Genomic DNA, 22,200 nt, shown 5'->3' on the forward strand with positions numbered 1-22,200 from the left:
GAGGGAAGGAAGGAGGGAGGGAGGGAAAGAGGAGGGAGGGAGGGAAGGAGGGAGGAAGAAGGGAGGGAGGGAGGGAAGGAAGGAGGGAGGGAGGGAAAGAGGAAGGGAGGGAGGGAGGGAGGGAGGGAGGAAGGAGGGAGGGAGGGAGGGAAGGAAGGAGGGAGGGAGGGAAAGAGGAAGGGAGGGAGGGAGTGAAGGAGGGAGGAAGGAGGGAGGGAGGGAGGGAAGGAGGGAGGGAAGGAGGAAGGAAGGAGGGAGGGAGGGAAAGAGGAAGGGAGGGAGGGAGGGAGGGAGGGAAGGAAAGAGGGAGGGAGGGAGGAAGGGAGGGATGGAGGGAGGAAGGGAGGGAGGGAGGGAGGAAGGGAGGGAGGGAGGGAGGAAGGGAGGGAGGGAGGGAGGGAAAGAGAAGGAGGGAGGGAGGGAGGGAAAGAGGAAAGGAGGGAGGGAAGAAGGGAGGGGGGAAGGAGGGAAGGAAGAGGGAGGGAGGGAAGGAAGGAGGGGGGAAAGGAAGGAAGGAAGGAGGAAGGGAGGGAGGGCAAGAGGGAGGGAGGGAAAGAGAGGAAGAGAAGGAGGGAAGGAGGGAGGGAGGGAAAGAAAGAGGGAGGGAAGGAGGGGGGAGGGAGGGAAGAAAGCAGGAAGGAAACAATAGGAAATGGTGGGTTTGGGTTTTTTTTTCCTTTCTTGAAAACTGGGTGGGGGGGGGCACGCCTGTAATCCTAGCCACTCAGGAAGCTGCCATCTGAGGATCATGGTCCGAAGCCAGCCCAGGCAGCAAAGTCTCAGAAACTCTTATTGCCAATTAACCAACAAAAAAAGCTTGGCAATGGAGCTGTGGCTCGAGGGCTACACCACCACACCAGTCTTGATCAGGAATGAAAAGCTTAAGGGAAGGGATCTGGTTTTTGTTGTTTTGTTTGTGCCTTATCCTACGGCTTGGACTCGGGGCCTGGGCGCTGTCCCTGAGCTCTTTGTGTTCAAGGTAAGCCAGTGACCGCTTGAAACACTCCTCCACTTAGGGCTTTTTGTGCTTAACTAGAGATCAGAGTCTGGTGGACTTTTCTGCCAGGGCTGCCTTACAACTGTGATTCTCAGCTCTCCTCCGCCTCGGAGCAGCTAGGGTTATAGGAAGATTGGTGATTCCTGCGTTTGTTGGTTTTGTTTGTTTTTGTTTTTGGATGATGAGTGAGGGAGACTGGGTGTCTGAGCTTTTCTGCTGAGCCAAAGCCTCTGACTTGGGAGATCTAATGTTTCTCCTTTCTCTGCCTAAAAAGTTGCACGGAATCCTTCTCCCATTCCTTTCTTGGGCGAATCCCCAGCTTCCTTCCTGTGGGTGGTGGCAATTACTTAATGCTTTTCCAAGAAAGGCTTTAAGTGCTCCGTTTGGGGACAGGAGGGCGAAGGGCTCCTAGGAAAGGTGGTTGAGATCCAGGCAGGTAGAAGTTTATCTTTGCCTACCGACAGGGCTGGACCTAGCAAAGTCCTGTCCTTGAAGCCTGGAGAAGTGGACCTCCAGAAGCTAAAGAAGAGCTCATCTCAATTATGGGCATAGGGCTGGACCAAGGCGTTTAACCAGGCCCCTTACTGACCCTGTCCAGCAAGAGTCAGCTGGAGGGCAGCCACTCACTGAACGCCCTCTTCTGTCCTTTCTGCTTCTCAGAATGTACCTTCTTCCCTTCCTAGGGGTGTTTCCAAAGCTGGGGTCTGTCAGGGGATAGTTCCAGGCTGGTTTCTTCCTGGCAGTGTCCCTGGCACCTGCTTCTGTACCAGGCATTTGGAAAGGCTCTTACTAATAGCATTCTTTCAGACAGAAACATCTGTGCCATCTGCCTCAGTCTGGGGAGTTTGGGCTTTTAAAAGACACAAGAGCTCATAGCATTCACAAACTGTATAGACCATGATAATGACAATTTGCCTAGTGAAAGTTAAAATGTGTTTGTGACTCTAAGTATCACTATTCCACAATACTGTGAAATGTGTGAAATTTATGTAATCACCTAATCTCAATTAAAAGTGAGAGAAGGGAAGGGTTAAGAGAGATGAGTGACAATGTTGTAGACACTTTGTACTCATGTACTGTTTTGTAGAATGGGAACTTCTTTGTGCAACTACTTAAATATAATTAAAATAAATAAGTAAATTTTTAAAAGACACAAGAACTGGAGAGATGACCTCTAGAGGTAGAGTCTCTGCCTAGCTAAGCATAAAGCCCAAGTTTCAAACCCAGTTCTGAAAGAAAAGGTGCGGGGGGGGGGGGGGGGGCAGAAGAAATGTCACTATTTGCAAAATCAAATAATCAAACTGTAGTCCTTTATGACTAATAAAAGTGATAGTTTCCTGAATATAAACTATAGACCAGGAATCCAATTATACCAACTCTAGTCTTCAAAACTATATTGGTTGATAGAACGATTTCCCTTAGACAGATGAGGCACCTTAAGGAATCTGCCTAAAGTCAGATGTGGCCCTCTTTTTCCTCTGTATCTACCAGCTCCCCTTTGAGTAGAAATAGTGTCCTCAACTAAATGACCCCCAGGAGTGTTCCCAGAGCAGCAGTCACCACTAAGGCATTGCTGCCCAAGTTTCTAGATGCCCTTGGAGCTGGTACCAATAATCAATTAGCAGGGATGCACCACCAGGCACAGAAAACCCAGAGTGAGTGGTGGGGGACAGACCAGAATCACAGTGTTCATAAGGAGCACCTGACACGTAACAGAGGCCCAGTACGTGTTTGCTGAATGAATACGCCATGGCAAACTCACCTGCAGCCCCGAGGCAGCAGCGTTGAGCACTACACTGCTCCCTCATCTCTGCCATCTCTTCCTCCAGCTTCTTCACCCGGGCCAGGAGGTCCTGGACACTGTCTGCCAAGTCACAGTCTTTCTGTGGTGTCTGAAGGCGAATGTTGTGCCTGAAGATGAAATTCTGTTCTTCCCCAGCCTCCCCCAGGGCCATGAGTGAGGTCCCATCATCGCTGAGGGACTGCGGGTCGGCCTCCACCTGGATCAGGGCAGACTTGGGAACATCGATCTTGTATGTGTGGCTCACGGTGACCTGCTGATCCTTGCTGCTGCAGCCCTGAGGCTCCGGGGTGGCTGGGGCAGAGGTCACCAGGAGCACAGAGCCCAGCAGGAGCCCCAAAGGGAAGCTGAGTGTCCCCTGGACACCCATCCGTGGAGAAAGGGGGAACAGATGCTCCACAAAGCCTAGACCCAAAGGGAAAAGACACAGAAGAAAACCATGAGACTTGTGGAGGGAGATCGGCATTTCTACCAGACTCTAACTGTCCACTGGAGGTTGAAAAAGGAGCAGAAAGAAGAGTCCATCCTTTATTTCCTGAGGATCCAAGCTCAGAATGCCCTGCCCTGCCACGGTCTGTGCTTATACTGCTTGCTACACTACCCGGTTACCTTCTCCTCTCTTTCCAATCTAGGCTCGTCTGCACTTCATTTTTATTTTTATTATTATTTTGTCTGCACTTCCTTTTTATTTTTATTATTATCTTTAAGTAGTTGTACAAAGGAGTTGCCATTTGACAGAGCAGTTTATGAATACAGGATATCTTGATCAATGTCACCCCTTCCAACTTTCTCACCCATCCCTTCCCTACCCACCCTTCCTTCACTCCTTTCTAAGACTGGAACTGGAAGTCAGTACCTGATGCTTTAGCTCATTGGCTAGCACGCTACCAACTGAGCCATGCCTTCTTAATTTTGTAGGATCTACATGGAGCAACCCTATTGTGTTGAAGGCCTACTGTCCAGGCTTTGGTCACACCCCACCCACTCTCTCTAGTCTTTACAGCAGCCCTAATATTCTCTTTATTCATAATACCAATAATTATTGATATCAATAACAATTGATTTCCCCTAGAGTGCTTGCTATAAAAGAAGCACTATTCTAAGTGTTTCACATTTACTAATTCGTACAATGCTGCATATGAACCTGGGAAACAGCAGACTTCCTTATGAATAAAAATAACTTATTCATCAAGTCTTCTTTACTGCCTCTCCCCCGTCTCGCCCCAGCTGGAAGCCTGCTCTTGCTCCTAAGCAGTTGGAGAGAACTAGTAGTCCCTCCCTCTTGGTCTCCTGCTTTCGTCCCTCTTGTACACAGCTTTTCTCTTCATTAGACTGTAAGCTTCTGAGGGACAGGACCCAAGGTGGCTTCATCTGGGGGTCGTCGGGAGGCAGGAGCACAGAGTCACGGGCTGAGGGGTGCTGTCACTATCCTCAGACCCATCTCTGTAAAGGTGGCAGGCCAGGCATCCCAGGCCAGGCAGGCCTGAAATGCTGCTGCTCAGCCACCAGGAGGCAGCATCATCACCACTGCCTCATTCCTCAGCCCAATTCCTTGGTTTCTTTCCCCAGCCCCTTGCTGATCACTGACAGTGAGGCCCTAAATTCAAACCCCAGGAACAGCAATAAAATACATAATAAAATAATAGTAATGTAATAATATTAAATAGTAAATGTTAGTTGTCAGATTGCGGGACGTGCCAGGCATTGGTCAGGTGCATAGATCCTCATAACCACTGGTCAGCAGTGCTGTGTGGCCAGGTGCCGGTGGCTCATGCTTGTAATCCTAGCTACTCGGGAGGCTGAGCTTTGAAGATCTCGGTTCAAAGCTAGCCTGGGCAGGAAAGTCCATGAGACTCTTATCTCCAATAAACCACCACTCAGAAAACGAAGTGGTGCTGTGGCTCAAATGGTAGTGTCAAGTGTCCTTGAGTTGAAGAGCTGAGGGACAGCACTCAGGCCCAGAGTTCAAGCCCCATGACTCACACACACACACCCCCCACACACAGTGCTGTGTGAAGCCACGGTTACTCTCCTCAGTGGGGAAGGAAACTCAGTCTTGAGAGGCAAAGGCTCTTACCAGGTGTTGCCCTACCTGTAAGTAGCAGAGTCAGAATTCCAACCCAGATCCATATGATCACAATCTGTGCTTGGTCTTCCTTAATAGGACCTTCTGATACAAAGCTAAAGAAGTTTAAAGAAGAGGCTTGTCCCTAAGCCATTCCCTTATCTGTGCAGATTAACTATACACTGCACCCAAGGTATGTGCCACTACCCAGAACTAAACAGAAATGCACCTGTTTATTTTATTGAGACATAATATTTGTGCATCCGTATAATATAATGCATGCATATCATGTGTAATGACCAAACCAAAGTATGAGCACTTCTGTCTCTTCAAACCTTAACCATTTTTGTGCTGGGACTTTCCTACTCTTCTTTCCAGTTACTCTGTGTATGTGTGAATGTGAGACAGACAGACAGACAGACAGAGACAGGCATTCATAGTACATTACTCGGTCTTGGCTCTTTCAGTCATCCGCAGCATGGATTCTTGATAGGAATGATGTGTTACAGCTTTTCTGAGCGTGTGCTACCTTTCACGCACTAACCTCGCACACTACAGATAGGACTGGGAAGGGTCGGGGACGTTTCTTATCATCTAGGGATTTGAACAGTGGACAATCAGTGTCCACGTCCTTTACAGAGAGTTGAACTAGTGGAAGTTTGGGGTAACTAGGAGGTGGCACACAGAGACCAGAGTCTGACTCTGACCAGGAGGAATTTACAGGTTCTTAGGGGACACCTCAGTGGGAGAGGCAAGACCAGATCAATGACAGACAAGGTTCTGTGGGATGGGGGGAGTGGGTGGGGGAGTGGGTGTGGGGAGGCTAGAGCCACAGTACAACGAAACAGTTCATCAGGAGTATCCCACCCCACAGCAACTACAAGCAGGAAGAACTCACAAAGGGGCACGGACTAGCAGCAGCAGCAGCAGCTGCCATTGCCGGGCATCCAGTAAGATGATGGCAGTACAACGTTCCCCGCCCAGCAGTGGTGTCCTTTTGCTCCTGTCCTTGTCCACCACTCCTCACGAGCAGCATGGAAAGGCCGGAGGCCCACTGTGCCTGTCGGTGGATTCCAGCCTTCGCCTGCATGGATGTGGCCTAAAGGGGCGACTGGTGTTCTGACAGGGCAAATGATTTGCCTTCAGAACAGTGATTCTAGGACCAAAGCAAGCAGAAAGCTTTGGGGCTCTGTGTGGGACTTTTGTGAGAAGATCGAGGAAGTGGGGGAGCGGGTGGAATTGCTATTTTAAAGAGTGCTTCCCAGGGCTGGGGAGGTGGCTCAGTGGGAGAGCGCTTGCCTTGCATGCATGAGGCCCTGGGTTCGATCATAAGCAGAAAAAAAAAAAGCTGGAAGTGGTGCTGTGGCTCAAGTGGTAGAGCGCTAGCCTTGAGCTGAAGAGCTGAGGGACAGCGCCCAGGCCCAGAGTTCAGGCCCCACAACCAACAACAACAACAAAAAGAGTGCTTCTCAATGAGAAGACAATCACACAGCCAATTTTCTACTTGTTATTCAAGCTGGGAACAGAGAGGCAGAGACCCAGACAGCATAGTGCTACTGATTATGCAACTAATGAACATAAGATCTCAGAAACAAACCCAGGTGTCCAGTCCCTGGCCTGGACCCCTGAGCCCATGAGCAACCTCAGTCTCCAAAGCACAGTAGCATGAGTGTTTCCACTGTTCAAAACCCCCTTCCCTGGCAGCAACAGAGCCAGGAAAGCCCCAATTTCGCTGCCTTTTCCCACCACGGCTCACTCTCAGCCTGTGGCTCATTATTCCTGAGACCACTCAGGAGCCGTGAGTGGTCTAAATGGAGTGCAGATGTTTCTTGAAGAAGTTCTTGAACACATGCAAAAAAAAAGCCAGGGAGTATTGCCATAAACCACAGCAAGGCTGCCCAAAGCCCCGTTTCCCAGTGGTTGGTTTTGAAGCCACGGAAATGAGAAACCCCAGAAGCTCTTGTCGGAGCCCTCCTGTCGCCTGGTCCCCTGAAAAGGAACGAGATGTCCCGGCTAATGCCAGCCCCTCCCGCTCCCCATGGCAAGCTCAGCTTTTCCAGGGCAGTAAGTGTGATTGCTCGAAAGATGACATGGGGAATCCTCCATCGAAGACTTGTCGAGGGTAAAAGCAAACAAGAGAAGCTGCTGGCTCTCTCTCTCTCCCACATGAGGCCAGGGGAAAGCCTAGCTGTGTTTGGTAGCATTCAGAAGCAATGACTTCACCCACTGTTTTCTGTGCACTACGGTACACCGCAGCCAGCTCCCTGGGGAAGGGGGGGGGGGAGAGGCCTGCAAAGACACCGCGTTTCACCATTTCGCATGTCATACATTTCTCCACGAAGGAGTCACTTCCCATGGAAAGTAGAGGAGATGCTATAAGAAGTGAAGGATCAATCATTCCCATATAGGAAAGGTGCATGCAAGAAAGCACCAGAAACCAGATGCCCCGGGAATCATGTCTTTACCACTGAGGGGTAGTGGATGAGAGGGGAGGGTGGGAGGTACAGGAGGAACAGATGAATGCTTTTAGACCAATAGTGCCTCTGCAGAGCTCCAGAGATGCCCTGAAGTCTCAGAGCTCTAAAATGGGGTCTCATTTCTCCTTGGTAGCTGTATCTATCCCTGTGGCTTTAATTCCCAGTCAAATGTTCACAGCTCCCAAATCTGCAGGAATCGCTAGGTGGCAATGGCTGTATCAATCCCCTCCTAGCCCAGAATAGCATGGAATTCCGAGGTTTGTGAATTAAATATCAGCCACACTACATTGTGTGTGTGTGTGTGTGTGTGTGTGTGTGTGTGTGTGTGTGTGTGTTTACTAGATATAGGTACTCCAGCATTTTTTAAATCAACATTAGTCTTATTGAATCTTCAAAATGCTGAAAGCCAATGGAGAGCATTCTTGGTTACAAGTGCTCAGAGAGGTTAATTTGACTAAGGGCACACAGATAATAAGTAGTACAGCTGGGATCGTATAGCAAGACTGTCCACTCTAGATCTGGGTTCTTCATCTCTATAATATGTGCTGTATATGTGAGGAAGGGGAAAAAAAAGTCCCTTCCCCATCACCAAAAATGTAGCTTTTTCTGCCATATGTCTTTTCAGAGAGAGCTTCTTCTTCAAATAAAGGAAACTCAAGGCCTACTGGGTAACCAGGAAAACATGAATGAATCAGTAACTAAACCCTGGGTCTGCACTTACTCTGAGCAGAGTCAAGATGAGACTTGGAAAAATGAAGCATCAAGACCTTCTGTGCACTGGGGCAGAGACTGGCCAGGCCTTGGTCAGGTTGAGGAGGGATTCTCCACCCCTGTGGCTGGATGACCTGTACGTCCCCTCATTCTCTCCAAAAAACAAGACATACCCTGAGTCAGACGGGGGAAAACATACCACTGCCATCAAAGGCAGCAGCAGGAGCCAATTTCTAGCCACTGTTGCTGATCTATGTAGTTATATTCAGGACTGTCTCTGTTCCCTCATTACCTCATCCTGTCTTTTCCATGAACCGCAAGCAAATGAGAAAAACCGTATTATCATGAATTTCCAGTGGAGTCACTTAAGAAGATAGTCTGTCCCCAAAATGATAGGGTGGGCATCCCTGAACCATGAAAGAAAATGTCACAAGTGTCACTGCCAAACTCTCTTCACGCTCTTGATCATAGTTCGCCAATGATCCATAACGTAGGCCGGGGTGACTCAGGGCCTTGTGACTTGAATATTTCGTCCAGGAGAGTCAAGTGCTCGGAAAGCTAAGCAAGCTTTCTAAACATGGCCCACCCTGCACTAGATATCCCCTGCATGCCTTCTCCTCCATCTTCTCTCCTAGTTCAAGCCTCCCATGGGCCAAGTACCTCCATTTTATCCGCAGCACTGAACCCTCTGTGAAGGCATTGCTCACAGACTGCAGACAGCAAGGTGTGCTCTCTGTGATAGGTTAAATATGGCCACACTTTGGGCATCGCTGTGTCAGTGAAGTCCATCCGATGAGCACCTAGGAAAGGCTTGTCATGACTCACCTCCAGGCTGTATCTCTTTTGCTGAAGATTGCTTTCCATGGAGGCTGCTGGCTCTCTGCCACAGGCAGGAAAGATAAAGCATATCCTCTGAGCAGCCTCTCATTTCAACTGTTGCACTTTCTGAGGCTTGCCACAGGCTCGCTTTGTTTTGTTTCCTCAGCTGAATTTTAATTTGCCTTGCAAAGGCGTGACCTCCGATGGGTGAAAAGGATAGTCCCTATCACTTTCTTAGCACTGATTGTGTACCAGGAAACACCTTAAAAGCTCCCTCTGAACCTGGGTGCTGATGGTTCGTGCCCATAATCCCAGCTTCTCAAGATGCTGAGGCCGAGGACACCGAGGGCCAAGGCCAGACTAAGCAGATAAGTTTACTAGACTCCATTCCTAAAACAACCAGCCCAAAGTAAGACTGGGGTATGGCTCAAGTGGTGGAATTCCAACCTGGCAAGTTCATGGCTCTGAATTCAAATCCTAGTACTGCTTAGAGGACAGGAGTCAGAAGGTGGAGAAAAAACTGTCTAACATCAGGCAAATGTCTACGTACTCCTAGGAAGTGAATTACTTCCACACAGAAACACCTCTCGTTAACGTTCATTGACCAGGTGCGGGTACAATGAGAAGAAAACCGGGATTCAGGGCTTAAATCCAGGATCTATCTTTTTCCACATCCAAGCAACTATCCCATCCCCAGAATGGCCAAGTATAGCTTGATAGAAGATTGAACCCTTTATGCTGCGGGTGTGAGAGAAATCCGATAGGCCAGCATCAGCTGAGTGGTTATGAAGAGATGCACCTCATGAAAACTTACTATTTCCTTCCTGAGCTTTAGCATGCGATTTCCCTCACATGCAAATAACTCCCAACGTCCCAGCCTTCCACTGAGGAGGACAGGCATTGCTATGGGCCAAGGGGGTATGTTGCTCCCCTCATACTTGCTGGGCACAGATTAAGCCGGCAGCTGGTGGCATGGTGTGAACGCACTGCAGTGGAATGGGGCAAAGCCTCGGGTCCCTCGGGGTGACAGGCTGAGCTCTCAGCACCGTCGGTTCACAGTCTGGTGGCTCCAAATGCATAACCGAAGCCAGGAGCTAATCACGTCTGCCGCCAGAGCCAAGAGGAACCAGGACTCTGGAATGAGTGATGGGTACACAGGGGTTTCCTCGGGCCCCGGCACGATTTCCTCGGCATCTTCTCAGAAACAGACCTCCATCTACCCTACGTTTCTAACCACAGCATAGCACTGGAATGGAAACCCGAAGCTACAAGATGACTTGGAATCATCTACCCCATTTTTCCTGCTTTGGCCATTAGCTGCAGTCCACAAACTTGGGAAAAGAGCAAGACTCCAAGTTATGAGGGGATTTCCTACCCACCCCCCATTCCTGGGAAAAATGACACCACTGTTCATACTCTATTTCTTCCCCGAGTCCCTTTCCCAACACTATGGCGGGCACCGTGAATCTTTAAGTATGCTCCAGTGACAAGGGCGCTGAGTCTTCCCATGGACCCTTGCTCTGAGACCAGTGCTGGTGGCTCACACCTGGAATCCCAGCTATTCAGGAGACTGAGACCTGAGGATCAGGTTTGAAGCGATCTAGGGGCAGAACAGTCTGTGAGACTCTCATCTCCAATTAACCAGTAAAAGCTGGAATAGAAAGATGGCTCAAGAGGCAGAGTGCAGTCTTGAGGGAAAAAGCCAAGTAAAAGCACAAGGTCCTAAGGTCAAGTCCCAGTACCAGAGAAAGAAAAACAAACAAGGAATCCTATTCTCTGTCAGTGATCACATGCTATTTTAGAGACACCTTGGCTTCTCCAAGAACCCAGGGCCTTGGACATTATGGTTTACTTGTGTCAAGATATGGATAGTTTGCTACTTTTATACCGACACTATTCTTTCTTTAATCCTTGTATAAGCAGCTAAGTTTAGTGTGTGTCATTGAAACCCTGCCTGGTCTCGTTCATTCTTATCTCCTCCTTTCCCTAGATGTCTCCCAACTGCAGAAATTAATAAACCAAAAGCTAGGCTTCCAAAAACTAGTCTACCACATCTTTCCTGAGATGATTCTAAATGGTTTCTTTGAGGCATAAATGAGGATAATTATACAGAAACTTGGGGAAAAGAAGTGGACGTCTAACAACAGTAATTAAAATTGATACAATTAAACATCAAATAAACATTAAAACCCTTCAAGTGACTTTACAAACACCATCTTGTTACACACAAAATCCAAGACAAGTGCAGGTAGCTCATGCCTATTACCCTAGCTATTCAGGAGGCTAAGATCTGAGGATCATGGTTCAAAGGTAGCCCAGGTAGGAAAGTTCATAAGATTCTTATCACCAATAAACCACCAAAAAGCAGGAAGCGAGTGATAGAGTGCTAGGCTTAAGCAAAAAAAATCTCAGGAAGAGCATCCATCCAGGTCCTGAGTTCAAGCCCTGGGACAAGCACAAGAAAGAATAAAATCCACCAAAAAAAAATGTATTACAGTTTAATGACAACAACTGAAAGGAAAATTCTAGCTTGGAATTTTTTTAAAAATGCGCAGATAAGAAATTTCAAAAGAAAAAAGAGGCTTTTGATACGGTAAAGAAGAAAAAAAACAAGGAAAGAAAGAAATGAGAAAGACTTACTAGACTTAGAGGAAACACTTGTGGAAATTTACCGTTCCAGGTAGAAACTGCACGCTCGGTCCCCGACCCCAGACTGCCCTGAGCCAGGTAAAGGTTACATGTGGCCTGTGGGTCCTATACTACTGGAAGGTGCCGGTCCTAGGTCCCGGGATGTATTTCCTAATTCACATTTATCCTGTGCTTCCTTGGCTTGGAATTTCAGGCTCAGAGCTGATCATCCTTACCTGTACCTTCCTCCCGCTCACAGACCCTGGCACGCTCACCTGGGAGGCTGCTGGGCACGACTGCCAACCCTGCTGCCTCCTTAAGCTGTCCTCCGTGCAGCGGACCTTAGTGCTGGCCTGGCCCTCAGCTCCTCGTTCCTTGGCTTCCCTCCTTGGGTTTAAATCCTATGTAAGCTAGAGGAGGAGCCAGCCAATGAGGATTCCAGGATTTTCCTCCCTTCCCCACAGGGACTCTGCGAAGGATGAGCAATTCATTCTCTTATTCTAATGAGGAAAGAAAGAAGGGGGGAAAAATACATTACCTCTTTCATTTTTACCCTGGTTATGCAGCAGCTAAAAATACCACAGGCTGTTTCCACTTAAATGGATCCAGAATAAGTATATTTAAGAAATGTGATTGTTTCCTAGCCAGAAGCTGAGTCTCAGGGTTTGAAAGTACATATAGTAAGTCTCTATTTCCTGTTCCAGGCATTCTGGGACCTATAGCTTATTTATTGGGGGGAGGGAGAGGGAGGGAGCAGTACTGGAGTTGACTACTACTGAAATAATAGGAAACGATCTTTAGTACAGAAAGAAATGAGCAGAGACCCGCCGAGACAGAACCTGCTCTGACCCGACCTGCTCCCTCCATGGTCTCATACCTGTGGGAGAGGCCAGCTCTGAGCAGGAAGAGCAGACCTGGGGCATCAGGACCCACACTGACAACACCCGGCCCAGTACCTCTCACCTCTCACCCACCAGATGCACAGGTAAGGAGAGCAGGGTCCGTCAGGGCCAGCCTTTCCCTTTCACCATCAGAGGCTTTCTTCCTTTCCATGAACCGAAACTACTTCCAAGGATCACAAGCTGACATCTACTGCAACTCCCCTGCCATTGCTCTCCTGCCCTGCCAGAAACAGCTTCTGGAAGCAGGCCCACCAGATCTGCAGGATGGCTTTCTAGTTCACCTGTGTGCCATCAAATGCCATTGGAGGGGAAAAGGAAAAGGCTGAGGACAGGACATCGTGGAGCTAGCCCCGTTGGTTTGTGTTTGCTGTTGTTCGTGTTGCTGCTTTCCTTGTGTTGCTTTGGCTTGGGAATTTGGCCTTGTTTTTTGGGGGAGAAGCGGGGTCTCACTGGGCCCAGGCTGGCCTCTCTCAACACGATCTCACACCTGTGAGTGGCAGGGTCCATCTCTTGCTCTCCTCACTGTTTCTTTTAAATCCTTTGTAGGCCAGGAAAGGAACCAACATGGACTCTGGTATGTTCCTTTCCTTCTTGGCACAGGCTCCATAAGCATTGAGCAATTCATTCTCTTGTTCTAAGAAGGAGAGAAAAACATACACATCTTCATTATTTTTACTTGGATGACATTAAAGATTAAAAATAGCTGCTTCCAGGGGCTGGGAAGGTGGCTCAGTGGTAGAGCGCTTGCCTAGCATGCATGAGGCCCTGGGTTCGATTCCTCAGCACCACATAAGCAAAAAGAAAAAACCCGGAAGTGGCACTGTGGCTCAAGTAGAGCACTAGCCTTGAGCTGAAGAGCTGAGGGACAGCTCCCAGGCCCAGAGTTCAGGCCTCATGACTGGACCCCCCCCCCAAAAAAAAAATTAGCTGTTTCCATTCAAATGACCCAAAACAAGGGTGCACACATGCAAACTGGCACAAAGACAGGAGAATGAGCCTCACATCTAGCTGTCTAAGGATAGGGCTCTGAGTTGTGCCAAAGGTGCTTGGAGAGAAGGAGAAATGATCAGAAGTCATGGCTCAGCTGGGCACCGGTAGCTCACGCCTATAATCCTAGCTACTCAGGAAGCTGAGATTGGAGGATAATGGTTCAAAGCTAGCCCAGGCAGGAAAGTCTGTGAGACTCTTCAATGAACGACTCATAAAAGGCGTTAGGACTCAAGTGTTAGGACTCAAGTGGTAAGGTGCTAGCCTTGAGCACATATGAGCTCAGGGACAGAACCCAAGTCCTGAGTTCAAGCCCTGGGATTGACAAAAATAAAAATAAAAACAAAAAGAGATAGAATGGGACATTTGTGATATGAGACCAGTCCAGGCAGAAAAGTTCCAGAGACCCCTTTTCAACCCATAGCTGGGCACAGTAGTGCCTTGCCATCCCAAGTCCTTCCCTTGGCTTCCGTATGCCTTCACACACCCCGATCATTCCTCGGATAAATTTGTACTTTCTGGCATAGCAGGGTACTCCAGGCTTACCTTTCATTTCTCTCCCAGCTCTAGAATCAGCCATTCATGAGAGGAGCTCTGTTTCCTGTTATTGAACAATATTCATGTTTAGATTCAGGCCAACATGGAAAACATCACTCTACTGCCTCTCATTGGCCGGATTGGTCACATGTCCACAGACAGCTGCCAGAGGGTGGCCTGTCTCTTAGTGGGTAGTATGGTGTCCAAGTAAAGTTCAAGAGGGAAGAACAGGGCAGGATAGGGCAGAACTAGGTGTGGAACACTAGCCTTGAGCTAAAAAAAAACACAAAGAGGCAGTGCCAAGGCCCTGAGTTCAAGGCCCAACACCAAAAAAAAGTGAATTACTTTTAAGAAGAATAAGAATGTCTAGCTGGGATGTAACTCAGTGATAAAGTGCTTGCCTAGCATGCACAAGACCCTTGATTAGATTCCCCCCCCCCCATGAGACAGAGAAAGGAGAGGAGGAGAGAAAGGAGGAGGAGGAGAGAAAGGAGGAGGAGGAGGAAAAGGGAAAGAGAGAGAAAGATTGATTAAATTTATATGAATTGCTCATACCTTTAAATTGAATCTTCTAGGCACACAAATACCTTTTCTTTTTTTTTTTTTCAGCTAATTTGAGGACTCGAAATAAGCCAAAGGAAAAAGAGCGAGGCCATATCTCAATCAACACCGCCCAGAGAGAAGGAAATCACCATAAGATGGAAGACACACCAAGTTCAGAGGAAGCAAGAATTTAGAGCAACATGAACAAAGACGTGAGCCCCTTCCCCTGTGAAGGACGGAAATCACGAAGTTTAGTAATGCAGGCGGAGGTGGGATTCTTTGGATTTTCCATAGATTCTAGGATTAAGGTTTCAGCTGATGTTATTCATCTTCTGGGGAAGATGGGCTCAGCTGGCCCTACATTAAGGGACTTCTCAAAATCCCTCATTTAGAGACTTTTGGGGCTGGTCACTTGTGAGATGTGTCTGTGCTGAGGCTTCTTAACTTCTTAGAGAAGCTGGACCTTGTTCTCCTGTATTGCCCTCACTACCTATGCAAAGAATAAACTAAGTCACCTGAAATTCCATCATGACACTTCTTGCTCCCCTAAGATACCCAAGGACAAGGCAAATGTCCATACCTGACTTCAGCCACAGTGGCGGGAACTGCCCCATCTTCCTCCCCGAGAGTCTTGCCCTTCCGATTGCCTAAGAGAACCTCCATTTTATTTCAGTATCTACTCATTTCGTGATCTCCGGCTTCAGGGAAATCGGAGCCCATTTTCTTTTTCTTTTTTTTTAATTTAATTTTATTTTATTTGTGAACATACTGTACAGAGGGGTTACAATTGCATGGGCAGGATAATGCGTACATTTCTTACCAAGCACTACTAGAGAGTTGTTTCTGACTCATGTAAGCCAACAAGAATGATCCAATTGCCAGGCGCCAGTGGCTCACGCCTGTAATCCTAGCCACTCAGGAGGCTGAGATCTGAGGATCGAGGTTCAAAGCCAGCTCAGACAGCCTCTTATTGGAGAATAAGTCACCAGAAAACTGGAAGTGGCGCTGTGGCTCAAGTGGTAGAGCACTAGCCTTGAGCTGAAGAGCTGAGGGACAGCGCCCAAGCCCAGAGTACAAGCCCCACAACCAACAACAACAACAAAAAAATAATGATTCAATTGCCCTTGCCAGTGGCCAATTCAGGCAGAAGATGTGGTATATTTGGAGTCAAGAAGATGTAAAGGACAGGGTGCTGGCAGAGATCCGAGAAAAAGTTCCTACACACACACACACACACACACACACACACACACACACACACACACACACACACGCATGCACACACGTGTTCGTACACAACCCAATGAAGAGATTAATGTTGTCCCATCTGCACAGGATGACTGGAAGTGTCCCAGACACCTTGTAACTACCCAAAAGGAATGCTGGCCAAAGACCAAGAAAACACACTAAAGATGGCAGAGCAGAAAATGGAAGGAATTTGAGTTTTTGATGACATTGCTAATCTGCCGGGTGAAAACCAGTCCTCAAGTTTCCCAACTTCAGAAGTTTCGACTCAGGATTTTATTTCTTAGAACTGCAACCCTTTTAAGGGATTCAATAAAAAACTGACTAATTTCTTGGTAGCAAAAGTACTTATTGACATGCTGCTAAGATCATAAAGATATGTAAGGGGGGGCTTGGAAGGTGGCTCAGTGGTAGAGTGCTTGCCTTGCATATATGAGACTCTGGGTTCAATTCCTCAGCACCTAAACAGAAAAAGCTGGAAGTAGAGCTATGGTCAAGTGGTAGAGTGCTAGACTTGAGCTAAAGAGCTGAGGGACAGTGCCCAGGCCCAAAGTTCAGGCCCCAGGACCAAAAAAAAAAAAAAAAAAAAAGATACGTAAGGGATTTCAGGAGGAAAGGGAGAGTCACAGCCAGGGACAGGCCATGGTTCAGAGGCAGAGAGGTCCAAGTACAAACTGGACGATTATTCTAATTTCATTTGGCTATCTTCTGGTAGGGAGTCAGTGGTAAGTTTTTAAATGGTTTCAAAGAGGGTATGGACATGTCTGGGAAAGATAGGAGGAAATGTAGAAAGGGGTGGCATTGATCAAGATGCATTTTACTCATTCATAATCTGATTTGTTGAATTGAAACCCCTTTGCAAAACTATGCGGGGGGGGGGGGGCTGGGGCTTGAACTCTGGGCCTGGGCACTGTCCCTCAGCACTTCAGCTCAAAGCTAGCTCTCTACCACTTGGAGTCACAGAACCACTTCTGGTTTTCTGGTGGTTCATTGGCACTAAGAGTCTCACAGACTTTCCCGCCCAGGCGAGATTTGGACCACAATCCTCAGATCTCAGCCTCCTGAGTAGCTAGGATTACAGGTGTGAGCCACCGGCACCTGGCTACTTATAAGTTTTTTAATGGCCCCAGCTTTCTTGCAACTTCTTCCCTCCAGTATTTGCCTGATGCTTGAACTGAACTTTGTGATTTTTTTTTTAGTTAAGTGACCCTATGATTCTGAGTGGGCCTCCCATGACCTTTCAAAGACAGAAGCATTGTTTTTAAGTCACTACTCCTCAGAGACATCTGCAATGCAACAATGGAAACCCCAACTGGGAAAATAGTTGAATGTGAAATGAATTTCAGCTCATCACTTCATGCAATAGTATTACCTCACTCTAGAATAACCCAGAAAAACATGGCTGGGTCAAGTGATGGTTGTTATGATATCATCTTCTTTTTATTTGAGACAAGTGTAGGTCTAAGGTCCTAAGAAATCATCCAAACTTGAAGGAGCCTGAATGAACTGGACCTCATTCAGGGCCCTGCTGGAGCGAGTCTCTATTGGGGTTTAGTCTGTCTGAGCTAGTTGGAAGATACATCCTTTGCAGTTTGAATTAGGATGCAGCTGAACTTGAATACAAACCTGAACAGACCCCTCGCCTATCAAGGTCTTTTGGCTTGCTTGCTCCCTCTCTCCCACCTTCATAAGCTATATTTATTCTTTGCCCATAGGATCATTCTCTCCACCTTGTTGCCTGGAAATCCGTTCTTAATGCAAAGCCTCTTCCAGTGCTTACAGGGAAGTACCACCTATGACTGTCGATGTGCAATTGCCTGTAAAAATAAATAGAATATGCAATTCAGCAAAGGAGAAGGTTTATTACTCCCTTCAAGGCAATGAAAGACCTGGATTCTTCTTCCATCAATATTTTCTCCTCGTGAGTCAATATTTTTTGATATCCCCCTCACTAGAAGTCAATATCTTCTTATTAATCTATTTTGACAGTAATAGTTGCTATGAGTGAATCACTGGAGGGCGTGGGGCGGGCAGGCCGGATCACAGGCAGCCGCCTGAGACCCGCAGGGGGCAGTTATCTTCAGGATGCTCTTCACGCATCATGTACCCAGAGTTGTTATTTCATAAAGATCATTATTTTCATTATAACAGCCATTTGCTGCTAGAGACTAAGGATAAAATGCAGAAAAGTATATGTTAAAAATGGATGTAGCTTACAATCCCCACAATCAGAGATAACCACTGAATTCCACCCTCCTACAAAAAAAAAAAAAAAAAAAAAAAAAAAAAACAGCCTAGGCAGGAAAGTCTGTGAGACTCTCATCTCCAAATAACCATGAAAACATCCAGAAGTAGAGGCGTGGCTCAATAGCAGAGTATTAGCCTTGAGCAAAAAATAGCTCAGAGACAGCACCCAGGTCCTGAGTTCAGACCCCCACCGGAGCATGCACACAGGTGTGTACATGAACACACACAGCATACCACCCCCCAAAAAGATTGAGCTATTTGTCTTTCTATTGTGAAGTCATACGAGTTCTTTAGATTTTCTGAACTCTTGATAGAAATAGGATTTCTGAGTAATATTCCATTATGTAGTTATAGCATATTTGTCTACCTATTCATCAATTTATGGAAACTTGAGTCCTTTTCAATTTGGGGCTATTACAAATAAGTCTACTATGACTGCTTTAGCACAAAGCATGTGTAGATGTATATTTTCTTTATTGTGGGTATTTACCTAAATGTAGAATTAGTTATGAAGACATAGAGCAATTCTATGTTTAACTTTTAAAGAAACTGTCATTCTTCCAAAGTGTCAGTTACATGTTATATCCATATTTCAACATTCCCAATACTTGTCTGCCTTTATCAGAGTCACTTTAGTGGATGTGAAGTGATTTCTTCTCATTCTCATTTGCCTTTCCATAAGATCAGTAATGCTAAGTGTCTTTGTATGTGCTGGTTGGACATTTGTGTATCTTCTTTGGAGAAATGTATACTTAAATAATTTGTTTAAAAGAGTCATTTCCAGGTGTCAGTGGTTCATGCCTGTAATCCTAGCTACTTAGGAGACTGACATCTAAGGATCTTCATTCATAGCCAGCTTGGGCAGGAAAGTCTGTGAGACTCTCATCTCCAACTAACCATCAAAACATCCAGAAGTAGAGGTATGGTTCAGTAGCAGAGTATTAGCCTTGAACAAAAAATAGCTCAGAGACAGTACCCAGATGCTGAGTTCAGGCCCCCACAGGAGGTGCACACAGGTGTGTACATGAACACACATACACACACCCCATACTACCCCCCAAAAAAGATTGAGTTATTTGTCTTTCTATTGTGAAGTCATAAGGGTTCTTTAGATATTCTGAACTCTTGATAGATATAGGATTTGCAGATACTTTCTTCCATTTTTTGGACTATCTTTTTCACTTTTGATAGTGTCCTTTGACGTATAACATGTGATTCTTTGTTTTTTAATTTTCCTTTGGTCCATTTCTTTTTTTCTTTTGCTATTTGCACTTTAAGTGTCATATATTAGAAACCATTGAATCGTCCAGAGTCACAAGATTCACAAGTTTTGTCCTAAGTTTTTAAAAATAGTTTTAGCTCTGACACGTAGGTCAACATTGCTGTGCTTGCCTAGGATATGGCTGTGATTTGTTTCTTCATTGATTGAACTAATCGGATCAGGGCTTTTTTGGTAACTAATTCTTATATCATCCAACCAAAACATATCTCCAGACTTTACAAACGTAAGCACAAAGACCTAGGGATTTCAGTCTCCCCAAAAGGAGCATTTCCAAACTTAGTGGCAACGAGGCTTCCCTGTGATCTGCAAAGAAACCTACCTTTGTGGCTGGTGGTGATGGAGGGAAGTATTGTTATAAGGTGAATTTCATCACCCACTCTGGGTCACTGGACTCTTCTGTGAGGACAACTCATTTCTGCCGGAATGAACTCCTCCTATAGGATTTGAGTTGAGGTAGTCTCATCCTCAGAAGGAAGTGGGTGTGCATCCCCAGTTACAGCTTGGGAAGGAGGGGGAGTGGATGGGGAGTGGTTGGAGGCCCCTCCACTGCTGAGCCAGGGCCGCTGGGAAGGGAATTTCAGCAGCGTGGGAAGCCAGCATGCATGGGCTTCCAAGCTCCAATGGAGTGCATCTCTTCCTAGCTCCACTCTCGGTGACATCACGTTGGTAGCTTAGAAATCACCTGCTGGGGCATATTTATTTACACCAGGGGAGTGGACAGAGTGTGTCTTCACCCCCAACAGGGCACACGACTGGAAATCCCTTGTTCCAATGGTTCTGAGGAGAAGAGTTTCCTCTATACCAAAATGACCTCAAGGATGGAGACACAAAGGCTAAAAGACACCCTGCCCCAAGACACACTGCAGTGAACGATAGGAGAATCCGACCTTTGTTCTTACCCATTGAGTTACGGTCTCCCAGCTCAAATGTTCTTCCTGAGGCCGCACCACTCATTCAAAAAGAAAAAAGAGCCAGGCATCAGTGGCTCATACCTGTAATCCTAGCTACTCAGGATGCAGAGATCTGAGGATCATGGTTTGAAGCCAGCCCAAGCAAGGAAATCTATGAGACTCTGATCTCCAATGAACCACCAAATGGCCAGAAGTGGAGATGAGGCTCAAGTGGTAGAGTGCTAACCTTCAGCAAAAAACCTCAGAGAAAGCACTCAGGCTCTAAGCTCAAGCCCTAGAACCAGCGCGCGTGCACACACACACACACACACACACACACACACACACACACACGCTCACACACACACACACACACACACACACACACACACACACGTTTGATTTTCCTTAATAGTCCATGTCTTGGGCCTCCCTTTGCTTTTCAGTTGCTGCTTTCATTGGCAGGTAGGATTACAGCATGGATATACTGTGGCGATTGTTTCAGCCACGAGGAATGATGTGGTCTCACTGTGGTCGCCCATCTGAGACATCTGTGGTTCTGGGAGATGAGTCACGCAGGGCCATCCCCTGTGTGACGGAAGGACAGGGTCCCGACAGGACACCCTTTGAAGTGTACATCCCTCCGCCCGCCTCCCCCCCCCGTCTTCCTCCAGCTCCCTTGTCCCACTTCTAGGCACAGCTGTCCCACAAGCTCCCTTGTCTCCAACCCATTTTGTCAAGCCCTGGTTGAGGAAAAGTTGAAAATTCATAGTGAGCCTTCCTAGAATAGTTCAGATATTTCTGAATATACAAAAAAAGTCCAGGGAAGAGTATTAAAAGTAAATCAAATATTATAGGCACTCTGAAAGTTCCTATGTGTGACCTCTCCTCAGATTCTTCTATGAGAGAAACATTTTCTTGAAAACATGATTCTCGGGCTGGGAAGGTAGCTAAATGGTAGAGCTCTTGCCTTACATGCCTGAGGCCCTGGGTTCGATTCCCCAGCACCACATAAGCAAAAAGAAAAAAGCCGGAAGTGGTGCTGTGGCTCAAGTGGTAGAGCGCTAGCCTTGAGCTGAAGAGCTGAGGGACAGCACCCAGGCCCAGAGTTCAGGCCCCAGGACCGGACCCAAAAAAAAAAACAAAAAAGAAAATGCGATTCTCACTCCAGTACAAGCCTTGATATTTTACATCTGTGTACATGCAAGTTTAAATGCAGTTCTTTGATAGACTTTTTGTCTTCATATATTCTAACTTTTTTAAAAATTCGGAGAGTAACAAGCTTGAAATGATTGCCTTTGACACACTGAATTGATACTTAAATCTTTGTATCCAGGGCTATCACGTTGCAATAATGATTTTAAAGTGTTTGTGAGGTCATACTGTGCTGACTGGCTTGCATAGAACACAGCATGTTCTTGCATAACTGGGTATTTGTACTTCTCAATTAACTCTCTGGTATTTGAGTATGCAGATGTTTCTCATTTCAATTTGGTCAAGTTTATTATCCTTTCCCTTTATTGTTTGTTCTCTTGGTAGCTTATTTAAGAAAGATTTTCCTATCTTGAGGTTCTGAAGATAGTCATCTAGAAAGGCTTACATTTAATGCATTTAGATCTATTGTACATCTAGAATGTACTTTTATTTTTTTTGACAGTAGTGGGGCTTGATCTCTGGGCCTGGGCACTGTCCTGAGCTTCTTTTTGCTCAAGGGTAGTGCTCTATCACTTGAGTCACAGCACGACTTCTGGCTTTTTTGAGTAGTTTATTGGAGATAAGAGTCTCATGGACCTTCCTGCCTGGGCTGGCTTCAAACAGCAATCCTCAGATCTCTTCAAAACTACGATCCTCAGATCTCTGTCTCCTGAGTAGCTAGAATTACAGGCATGAGGCACCGGCACCCAGCCTAGAATGTATTTTTGTCCAGGATAAAGAAAGTGCACTGCCAGGCACCAATGGCTCATGCCAGTAATCCTAGCTACTCAGAAGACTGAGATGTAAGGACCATGGTTCAAAGCCAGCCTGGGCAGAAAAGTCCATGAGATTTGAACTAAGCAGGCAAGGCACTG

At 46.7% G+C, this 22,200-nt stretch overlaps 1 protein-coding gene and 1 long non-coding RNA gene across 3 annotated transcripts in view; both read right to left on the reverse strand.

The window, feature by feature from the left end:
• Window positions 1–8,949, reverse strand: part of Tnn (tenascin N) — a 67,824-nt gene extending 58,875 nt beyond the window's left edge. Inside the window, exons 1-2 of the mRNA XM_070034422.1 lie at window positions 8,877–8,949; window positions 2,760–3,203 (exon numbers count right to left, since the gene is read on the reverse strand). Of these exons, the coding sequence (XP_069890523.1) occupies window positions 2,760–3,168 (409 nt within the window). The 5' untranslated portion in view covers window positions 3,169–3,203; window positions 8,877–8,949. The remainder of the gene's footprint in view (window positions 1–2,759; window positions 3,204–8,876) is intronic.
• Window positions 8,950–12,478: 3,529 nt separating this feature from the next.
• The window catches only part of LOC138835827 (uncharacterized), a 29,732-nt gene continuing 20,010 nt past the window's right edge, over window positions 12,479–22,200 (reverse strand). Inside the window, exons 5-6 of one of the 2 annotated variants that reach the window (XR_011374731.1) lie at window positions 13,934–13,988; window positions 12,479–13,034 (exon numbers count right to left, since the gene is read on the reverse strand). This is a non-coding gene — a long non-coding RNA (uncharacterized lncRNA). Of the gene's footprint in view, window positions 13,035–13,933; window positions 13,989–17,712; window positions 17,881–19,560; window positions 19,676–22,200 lie in introns of those variants that run through there. The other variant, XR_011374732.1, reaches the window with a different exon arrangement.

The sequence above is a fragment of the Dipodomys merriami genome, unplaced genomic scaffold, assembly GCF_024711535.1.
Source record: "Dipodomys merriami isolate MVZ:Mamm:240054 unplaced genomic scaffold, mDipMer1.0.p SCAF_24, whole genome shotgun sequence".
Taxonomy (NCBI): Eukaryota; Metazoa; Chordata; class Mammalia; order Rodentia; family Heteromyidae; genus Dipodomys; species Dipodomys merriami.